Source organism: Alexandromys fortis, unplaced genomic scaffold (assembly GCF_014885135.2).
Source record: "Alexandromys fortis isolate MF-2015 unplaced genomic scaffold, M_Fortis_MF-2015_v1.1 scaffold_275, whole genome shotgun sequence".
Taxonomy (NCBI): domain Eukaryota; kingdom Metazoa; phylum Chordata; class Mammalia; order Rodentia; family Cricetidae; genus Alexandromys; species Alexandromys fortis.
Genome location: NW_026068182.1, coordinates 932895 through 943982, shown reverse-complemented (window position 1 = coordinate 943982; position 11088 = coordinate 932895). Strand labels below are relative to the sequence as shown.

Here is an 11088-nt window from a genome sequence, read left to right as displayed (position 1 = left end):
TAAGCATTCTCTCCTGGTGGAAATATAAAGAGTGGGTTTGGAGATGCGGGTCAGTGGTAGAATGTTTGCTATACCAAGCAAAGCTGTGTCCTTGAGCCCCATCGAAATGGGAAGGATAATACTGCAGGAGGATTGGAGATGCTTGCATAAGAACTGAAAGAAGATCTCACACTAACTGGAGAGAACACATTATTAATGAAATTAATGGAAGCACAAAGTATGGACAGAACTTTTCCCTCTATAGAATGTGTGGTTTTATACTTTGGGTTTATTGTTTTAACTGAGAACTCTGCTGGCACTTTATACTCAGTTGAACCAAAATAATTTATTTTAAGAATGTAGGCTTTAAATAAATCGACTGTATGTTTTCTATATAGTGCTTACTAATTTTTGAATGAGGTGGGCTGCATGTTTTTCTGTTTAGAGGCTACATATTTTCAAGCAGTAGTATGAGACAAAGATTTACTTAGCCTGAAAACTCTTGGAGATAAATAGATATTTGCAGATAATAATTTATTAGATTACTAATTGTTAAATAAAGGAACTTGTCTCTCACAGACTCTTAAGTTAAATTTTACATTCTTCTCCAAAAAATATGACTTTACTTAAGATTTTGCGTAATAAATATAAATATTTGATGATAGAAAATGGCACAAGACACAGTGACTTACTATTTTGGGACTGCATGATTTTGAAACGAAAGAAATTACTAATGATTATGGATCCTGATATAACTGTCTTTGTGGTCTTGGTGAGTAATTTAGGTCTCCATTAGTCTATGGACAGCCACAAAGTCTCCTGATGGATCTAATATTTTGATATATAAAAATAGATAGTGGTGGGTAAAAGGAAACATTTTGCATTAATCATCTTGTTGATTGAGTTGCATTGAAGGATTAAGACATCATGATCTAACAGGTAAAGTCACATAAGATGGCCAAGCAACATCATTAATTGTTAGTCTATAGGAATCAAGTGGAAAAACATCCATTACAGGTTTGCAAGGGATAGGTCCCTTTTCTAGACTACATTTTCTCAGGTTATTGAAGTAAGTTTGGGCTCAAGTCAATCTGAAATATTTCACAACATATAAAGCAGGTATCAGATTTGAAATGGGTAACTATCCACAGGAAAATTGCATCATATCTAAATACCTTTATCAGTGAATACCAAGGAAATGGATTCATTAAGAATGTTTTAGGTTCAGAGTTGAAGGAGCCTATATGGAATCTTTGGGCAAACATTAGAAAATCTGTTCAGTCATGTAACAATTGAACTTCAGGTTGACTATTATTCTGATATGGTTCAGTTGCTGGGAAAGGAGAAGGGATCAACTCTGCTGTAACAGGCCAGGTCTCTTCAGGACAGCAATGCCCAGGAGGTCAAGTCATTAGACCAATGTTCCCAAGGTTGAGGATCATTGCCATTGCCATCCGTTCGCCCACAAAGCACCACAGAGTCTTTGTACCTTTGACGATCACTCCTAGTTCCAGCATCAAAGCTTTCAAGAATAATTCAGAGCTTCAATATTTTAATGAATTCTACTTCCTCTAAAAGAAAAAAATGGCAGAAATGGTTATGTGGTCACTTTAGGAAATCATTTCATTTCTACTATGGGTACTGTTAATATTTTCAATTGTTAGCAATTTATTAGACAACGAAAGAGTCCTAATTATACTCAAAGTCAAGATGCTTCGAACAAAAACACTAAATTAGAACCTTTTTATTGTCTTAATATGAAAACTAATGACCAGCATCTCATCTAAAAAAAAAAACAAACTAATTTTTCTTACTAGAATACTAGTCTTAAAATATCAAATTTGAAACTTACTAGATACTGGGACTCCTATTCTGTTTTTTTTTTATTGAAGATTTCTGCCTCCTCCCCACCACTGCCTCCCATTTCCCTCCCCCTCCCCCAATCGAGTCCCCCTCCCTCATCAGCCTTAAGAGCAATCAGGGTTCCCTGCCCTGTGGGAAGTCCAAGGACCACCTACCTCCATCCAGGTCTAGTAAGGTGAGCATCCAAACTGCTTAGGCTCCCACAAAGCCAGTACATGCAGTAGATTAAAAAACCCATTGCCATTGTTCTTGATTTCTCAGTAGTCCTCATTGTCCGCTATGTTCAGCAAGTCCGGTTTTATCCCATGCTTTTTCAGACCCAGGCCAGCTGGCCTTGGTGAGTTCCCAATAGAACATCCCCATTGTAAGAACTCAAGAAACTAGACTGTAAAATGCTAATCAACCCAATTATAAAATGGGGCACTGAGCTGAACAGAGATTTCTCAACAGAAGAAGTTCAAATGGCCAAAAGACACTTAAGGTCATGCTCAACTTCCTTAGTGATTAGGGAAATGCAAATCAAGACAACTTTAAGATACCATCTTACACCTGTCAGAATGGCTAAAATCAAAACCACCAATGATAGCCTTTGCTGGAGAGGCTGTGGAGAAAGCATCCATTGCTGTTGGGAATGCAAACTTGTGCAACCACTTTGGAAAGCAGTGTGGCGGTTTCTCGGGAAATTCGGGATCAACCTACCCCTGGGACTCCTATTCTGAAACCCCTTTTGCAAACAAGCAACAATTCCTAGGAAAGGCCTGCAGACACAGCTAGTACACAGAGTACTGCTGATCTCGCCTGCTGAGAAGCCTCTGAGATGCCAGTTCTAAAAGAGATGACAGTACACATTGATTTGGGACTTTTGCTATTTGCAGAGCACTTTCATATACAATGGTTTTCTTCCCTGACCATTATGAAAATGACATGCCTCCAGAACCCAGTCCTGTATCTCTGGGGAGGAGAATCAGGGAAACGTCTTCTGGTAGCTGCACTGCTGAAAGGATTGACCAGGGCAGCCCAGTATCATTGATCAGAGCTCCAGGACAGACAGAACTTAATCTACTGGGCAAAGAATGTAAATAAGTGATCTCTATGACTGAGGTAATTGACTCTTTATAATGCCTACATAATCATTATAGTGTGAAATCTACATTAGGTCAGAGACTGGGAGAATGTCCCTTCCTAGAAACTTGAAGTCTAGATGCCGTGGAATATCAGATTTGAATCATACCCAGCTCTCTCCATTTCTCCATAAGGAAATGGATTCCTTAGTAAGTTAGGAGAGAGATAGCTGTAGATTTGTACTTAAGTTATATTGTGATCTTTTGTAGAAGACAATTCCATGCGGATGCCTTTCAGAGCACCACTACTGAGCTCTCCTCAGAAGTTGATCAAAGAGGTTTTCTAGCTCTAGATTTCTAATTTTCAGGAAAAAGATGTGCCTTGGTCTTTCAATATGATGAAACAAGAATTTCTCCACCTTTTTTTTTTTGCTTCCTGTTGCCTGTCATACTAGCTTTCTTTAAGACAACAGTTATCTCAGCCATCTGACTCCTGAGATTTAGCCACAGTTGGGATCAGGGAAATTGCATCATGAAAATATTTTTTAATGTAACAGCTAACTGATGACATACCTACACTCCCAAACTCCTAGGTTTTAAAACTATAAAAATAAAGTAAGTATAAAGGGCACACTGTACATGACTCAAAGAGAATCATATTTGTGTCTCAGCTACTCAACTTTACAACTATGTGACCTTCATTGGGGCACTTAACCTGAGTTTTCTTGGCTGTTGAATGGAAATAATGCCTTGCATACCTTCCATAATTACAGTGATAGAAATCCCCTGTTAATGCAGAATGGTGGTGGCTTTGTGTAAATACGTATTAATAGAAGGATTTGGTAGCAAATCTACCTGGGTACAAAACCTGGTTAAAACATTTTTGAGCTCTGTGAATTTAAGTAAATGTTTTTTTCTCTGTAAGAGAGATTTACATTACCTACATCATAATGTAGCAGTACCTACATTAGAGAATCATGTTTTAGGGTAAAGGAAATGTATGTTTACTCTAATAGCTAGGTATATAATAAACAGTCAATCAAGTTTATCTGTTTGCTGCCATGCTAAATGTGTTGAAGGAATTACATTAATTTGTATTAAGAATCAGAATAGCATCACCTCTGAAATATCACAAACTGTTATTAAGGGCATGATAGAATCTGATATATAATACTCACCAGGAACCCAGAACCAGAAACTTTGAAAAACCTTTAAAGTCAACTCATTGTCTAGAAACTAGAAAGCCCCATGGTAATGACTTTCAGTTATAATACATGACTGAGATCCAAAGTACGAAGTGGAATAGTTGGGGGAAATCCTTATGTATATTCTTAAATTGCATCATCACAGTTTTAGAGGATGACCCTGAGCCAAGTCAAAATCAGTTCATGGACCACCATCATTGAATGGTTGAATGAACCCTAGGAGACCCAACAGATGTCAAATGCTGTGCTGAGTTTCATTGCACAGTCTCTCTCCCTGTCCTCAAGAGGCCTGTGATTCCTTAATGCAACAGATATTGAACAACTAAGTACAGATACCTGGAAGTTAAAAAATATGAAAGTGCTCTTTTAATATGGATTATTCTGGAGGTTGCTTCTTATTTGAGTAAACTATCCTAGTGTCGGTTATGGTGACCCATTCTAAACTTAAGCTGGCGTCAGTTTTTTCTGTCATAGAGGTCCTTGATGTTCCCAATGGAGTTCATGGAATTAAATACAATAGGCTCACGAACATAAGATAACCCAGATCATAATTTCTTCTTAGGAGGTAAATCAGCCTTTACTGCATGCCAGGTCAGAAACAAATGTGGAAATCTGAGTTAAGACAGGATATATATATATATATATATATATATATATATATATATACATACACATATACATATATGTGTATGTGTGATATATATATATATCACTCTGTAATTTGTTACTTTCCTGTAATTGACATATGTGGTTAAAGTAATTTAAATTAATTTTAGTTTTTATACACTCGCAGAATCTATGTGACATAAAATAAAATTTATTAAACTGCAGGAATTGAGGCTTTCAGATTCTTTGAAATGAAGATTAATACCTGGAGACTATGAATTAAACTCCTTTAAAAGTAATTCAAGAAAAAAAAACAATCTCCCTTTTTACAATCTTAAGAGTCAGCATTATTCTAAAATCACACCTCTTAATAACAATTTCACTTTACCTAAGTGGACTGAGACATGGAGTCTTGCTCTTGATACTGTGCTCCCTGCCAAGACTGCTCAGTGGTCATCCTAGCAGGTTCCCTTTGGCTCAAGATTTGGTGAATGGGGAAGGTTAGCGAAGAACAGTGTGCAAGGTAGTCAAAATGACAGATGCCATCAGAGAGGAGGATCAAGCAGAGCAGAGAGTGTGTGCAGCTTCCAAATACCGAATTGAACTGACAGCTGTGAAGCTGTGGCCTGAAGTAGGAGGCCCTGCTAGGTCAGGAAAGCAGGAACAACTAAGGGGATTTGCCTGACAAATCCAGGACAACCACTAGCCTCGAGGAGCCTTTCACCTTGGGGAAGTTGGTCCAATAAGTGGAATGGGAGGAAAGTAACTTGTCCCCTGGAGACTAGATGGTCTTGCTGGTAGCAGGACAGTTGCAAGGAGCTCTGACTCTAGGGAGCATTATTGAGAATTTTTACTTCTTGCTAACTATCACTTCTGAAACCTGTATTTCCCTTTTTTATTGCCAGCTTTTGGTAAAGAAAGCATGATTTGTATCCATGGTGTTTGCCCAAGTATCCAGGAGTCAGCCTATTCTCACCTTTTACTGCTCTTAGAACCAGGGGTGGGCAAGTCTGGCACTAAGGGAGAAAACTAGTCTTAACATCTAAACAGAACTTCCCCCAGTGAGTGTGTGCTAGGGCTGGGCTGGCTCACATCAGGGACAGCCTGGCTTCTTCTATGTTGCCTCTTTCCTGTTGGAGAAGGTAGTGGGGAGGGGAAACTGCTTCTATACAGTCCATCCTTCCAGCTTGGTTTTGATCTTGGGAAGGGGAAGCCCGTGCCCCTCTTTGAAGCAGCAGCCAGCACCACTTGTCTCTTCTCTCCTACCTGCAGGCACTTCTGTTCAGAGTGCTGCTTCTTGCTGGTTCCTTCTGCTTCTGCTTCTGTCCCCCTGCTGATTGGGAAGAAAGTGGGGTGATGTGGTCTGGAACTCTTAAAGGAGCAGCTTTATTTCTGTTGACAATTTATTTAGAATACAGCTTTTATGTCCTCTCCCAGTTAATAGTTCATTCTGAGGAAAATAAAACAATTGACCACAATCCCCAGTTAAATGTTAACTGCAGATGTTCTAGGTTTGTGTTAGGATTTTTAAGCAAATCAAGCACTAACCCATGGTGACAATCACTATTAGCAATCAAAGGAAATTTGAGTATCATTTACTGAGAGCACAAAGTTTGAGGGCCATGAGTCTGAATGGGGTATATCTTGTCACCTGAGGGACTTATATCTAGGACAGAATATATACAAGACACAAAGATAATTTGAGGCCACCCTGTTTTTTAAATACTGTAACTCTTATAGCAGCAAATATTGTGCAGTGTAGTCAACAAGTAGCCAATTAACAAACTGATTTGAGGTGTGGTCTCCCTTTGGCTGTCCATTGGTTGATTTTCTGTCAGTTCAATAGTATCGATTGAAGACTTGGTTCCATGCAAAATAGACATTGGGGAAAGTTAAATTGGATATAGCGGTAAAAGCACCTTAGAGCTTTACTTCTGTATGCCAAGAATGTGCTTTCTTCCCCTTATAAATGTAAAATAAACTAAATCCTGAGCGCAAGTAATCTAAAGACAGAGCTGTAGTACTTTCTACAGGGTTAGACAGTGGATAGCATCTCAAGTTCAAGGTTGTGAAAAGTATTAGATCTTGAGCAAATTACCCAGTGGGGGTCCCACTTCATTTGGATAAAAAAAAAAACAAACAATACTATTTGGATGATTTTGAGTGTGTGAACTGATTGAAAACAAATATTCAAATAGGAAAGGGGAAAAAAATGAGGATGAGCCAGATGGCCAATAGAGTAAGTCTTCAGTTTTACAAGTGGTAAAACTGAGGCTAAGAAGTTATATCAATGTTGTCTATACCTGTGCTCACTTCCAGCCCTAAGATGTCACCATTGTGCCAATACTGTACATTCCTTGAAAGGACAATAGGGAAGCAAATCAGACGGCTGGGCTCCAGACTGAACAAGCTTTTGTAATGCCCTATATTCTTTTCTCTTGAGTATGTGAGGAAAGTTTTCCTTTGAGGAACTAGCTAAAGGAATGCATTCATCCTTTCCTGGGCTAGAAGTGCAGACTGAAAGGAGAAGAGGGGTGTGGTTAAGCCCTTCAAGCGCAGAGAGACCATTCTCAAGCCAGAAGGAAGAGAAGCAGCTGGTGCGTAGGATAGTGGGCACATTATCCAGCGGTTTCCCCGTTTCGCAGAGAAGGAAAACACCGGAGTCTTTTGCCCAAAACACGAGGTAGCTGTTGAAGGAAACTAATACTGTAATCACTTATCCCAAGGACCACTCAAGGGGGCTGCCCTTTGTCCTTCCCATTGCAGCATACTAAATCCAGGGCCCCAGTTTGCTGACCTACTGAGGAACCACTACCCACCTCAGCCCAGGAGAATGCTGCAGCATGAACTCAAGCTGGGATACTCAGCACAGCAAAAATTGGTGAAGGTGACCGCCTTGTCCTCCCTGAATACAAGTGTCCCGTGATGCGGCCCCGAGGGATGCTGGGGACGCAAAAGTTTGATCCAGTGGTCTGAGAGAAATATCTAGGCAGGGACTGCAGGCAATGGCAGCAGGGTGCCACCCCTCCCTTGCAGCAGTTTGTATATTCTTTTCTGGTGGCAAACACTACATTCCAGTGGTAGGTTGAGGGTGTGAGGGGTGTCCCATTCTGCTAGCCTACATTCTGGTCCTGCAAGACCCTCTTCTGTGTCCCTGTAACCTCTTCTGAGTCCTGGGCCAAGTCTGAGTCTTCAGCTCTGCAACTGCCCCTATCAGCTGATTTTGACAGAATGGGGGGGGGGGTGTCCAGGAGCACAGGAGGGCGGGGCTAGCCCCTGCCAGATCCAAGAATGATAGCGTGTCTGCTCCACGTCGCGGCTTCAAGCTGCCCAGGCTCCGCCCCCTGTGAGTGTGTAAGTGTGTGATGCTGCCTTGGCCGCCGCCGCCTGTGCAGCCGCCGCCGCCGCTGCCGCCCCGGCTGCCGCGCCGCGCCACTGCCACTGCCTCACTCGCCCCCGCCTTTGCCGTCGCCACCCGCCCGCAGCCTGCCAGGCGGGCGGCCCAGTCAGCCCCAGCTCTAAGCGCCGGTAGCCTCAGCCTGGGCGCGCTGGGCACGCGGGAAGCTGCGGAGTGAGTGGACCCGAGCGGGCGGTCAGGCGCTTGCCTGCCTGGTGCCATCGCCTTCGCCGCGGTCACCACCACTGCTCTGGAGCGCAAGACCAGGTATCCCGGGTGCCCGCCGCTGCCGCTAATGCGGCCCGAGCACTTTTAACCGGGCGGGAGGGCCAGAGAGCCTTGCCGCAGACCACAGCGAGAGAGCCGCGCAGCTTAGAGCGGCGCAGACAAGCAGCGAGCAGGGACAGACGGCAGCCAGCCGCCGCCGCCCGGCCGGCCGCTATGGATCTATTCGACTTTTTCAGGGATTGGGACTTGGAACAGCAGTGGTAGGTGTTAAAATTTTCCTTCTCTTTTGATAAGCGGGATCCCTTAGTCTGGTCTGGCTTTTCGCCTTTGTTAAGAAGAGCCAGAGCTGTTGTGGGGGGCGCCCCGGACACCCTCCCACTTGCTCCCAGACACCCCTAGCTTTGGCTTCAGTGACTCCTTGGTGGGGAGCAAAGATGGGGGAGGTGCAGGGACAGGGAGGGATGCCGGCAAAAGCATCCCTTTGCACTCCAAGTCTTAAGAGTTGCAGCTGGCCCATAGCAGATTCCGTGCCACCCACCCGCACGACCTCAGGGGCTTTTCTCGCCAGTAGATCACTGGGCAGGATCCAGTCTGAAATGCTTTAACTTTCCAGTTGTCAGTGCCAGCAGCCAGTGGCGGGAGAAAAAGAGACAGCCAGGTACTCAGAAGCTACCCTCAGCTTGCTTAGCGGCCACCGCCCACACTGTCGCCACCTCCATCCCCACCCGGAAAGGCATAGGTCCAAAACCTACCCTAAAGCCTACCCAACCTACGTTCCTCTTCTCAGAACAGCGTCTTCAGGGGCCACTGCACTAGGGACCTATGGCCCAGTTGCCTTTAGCGCTAGGCTTTTTTGAAGTTGTCCCCTGAAGTCTGTAGCTCCCAAGTCAATGCACATTTAATTAGCCTCTGAACCCCTGTTGGCCTCCCAGTGGGAGGCAGCCTTAGGTTTGTGTAATGGGCACACAGCTAGAATTCCAAGGTTTAACAAAATATGCTAAAGTTGCAGTGGAGAGCTTTTTAAAGATGGTGCAAAGGTGACTGGGGGAGGGGGGCAGAAAGTTGTTCCTCTGTGTGGTGTGCAGGCGCGCATAGACACTGATCCTCGGATCTATTAACTTTAGAAAAACTTCACCCTTTACTACAAACATTTTCGTCCTTTATTTGTGACTTTTTTAAAAAAAAAATTTCTCCGAAGCCCAAGTATTTAGATGAAGAAGGAGGCAGGCTCGGCGCAGCGACTTCGAATGGTACTCTCAGCCCTTGCCCTTTAAATGCGATGAGAATAAGCTGTAGTGCCCATCAACAGTTTGAAATCTTTTCCAAGGTTCAAACTACAAACTGCTGGCTATGAATGCTGTGCATTATTTTTGTAGGAATTTTCATTGTCAATGTCATGTTTTAGGCAATTTCCTTCTTTAAAAAGGGTCAGAGGCTTGGCCAATAGCTTCATGCCACTCATGACTGCTTCGGTTGCAAACCCAAGATCCCTTGCATTTTATTTTATAGCAATTCTAAATAAATGTTTAAATATATCAATATTAATCAATAGATGTCTTAAAAACTGTGGAATTTTCTCGGCTATGAGGAAAACATGTTACAACTAAAGAATCTATTCTTATGAAAAGTATTTTAAAAATCTTGAAATTGCTGCTCAATTTAATGTTGTATTCCTGTATACAACCTATACTCTGCTATAGTAATGTATTTTCCTGACAACTGATAACCACAGCATTATTATTTACATACAAATTTGTCTAATATGTGCTTTAGGTAACACCTAATTTAACAGACATTGTTATAATTGATTTCAGGGGTTAGCTGAAATTTTAAACGTATACTAGATATTATGTTCCAGAATACATCACACACATATATTATTGTTTTAATTCTAGTTGAATTATATATATCTATATAGTTGAATATTTAAAGGGGTTGTGAACATTTCTGCTTAATTTCTGGTTTTCAGGAACACGTGTCCCTGTTTCACTTTAGAGATGATATCTCTTCTTAAGGAAAATACAAAATCATTTTCCTCTTCATCTGTAACTGTGTGACATCCATTTTAGAGCATGCTGACCGATTTGACAATTTGGTAGATGTGAAGAAAAATACTGAGGAAATAGTATAAACCTATCTTTTCTTTCTGTATCCATAATTCAGGACAATTTCTCCTTCCCGCTTGAATGTGAGGGGCAAGTTTTCTCATGAATCTATGTTTATAAATATTTGTGGTATGGTTATGCTTCTATATTTTAAGCACCTACAAAGAGAAAGGACACACGAATATGACCATGGTGTGTGAACTTGACATTGTTCTTAATGATAATCTCTGTAACCTTTAAAACACTTCGGACTTTATGAGAATACTAGTTATATCTTTGTTATATGTTTACTTCCACTTCATAAATAACTGGTGGGCTTAAAGTGATAATAGACACTGTCCCAAGTGTGTAGAAAGACAGACAGGAGGAAAAGGCATGAAAATTAAGGAGCTCATTTGCATTAAACCTATTCACTTGTGGAACAGCAAGCTTGGAACTATGTCTACGGTAACTCTACCTAAATTTCTATCAATAAATGCATCAGGAGAGGTAAAAATATTAAATGAAAATAACCCATTTTCTTAAGCTTAATGAAGAATGACTGCACATAAGCAGATATATGCATTATTTACAAACACTTGGTTATGGTAAATAAAAATAAATGCTTATTGATAAATGTAAGTTTGTGTTAGGACAAATGTTCA

General features: G+C 41.6%; 1 protein-coding gene across 2 annotated transcripts in view; it reads left to right on the top strand.

Annotated features, from left to right (window-relative positions):
* The first annotated feature begins 8465 nt into the window (after positions 1–8465).
* Aff2 (ALF transcription elongation factor 2) overlaps positions 8466–11088 on the top strand; it is a 521318-nt gene continuing 518695 nt past the window's right edge. For both annotated transcript variants that reach the window (XM_050129237.1, XM_050129236.1), the window contains exon 1: positions 8466–8599. In XM_050129237.1, the coding sequence (XP_049985194.1) occupies positions 8553–8599 (47 nt within the window). In that variant the 5' untranslated portion in view covers positions 8466–8552. The remainder of the gene's footprint in view (positions 8600–11088) is intronic.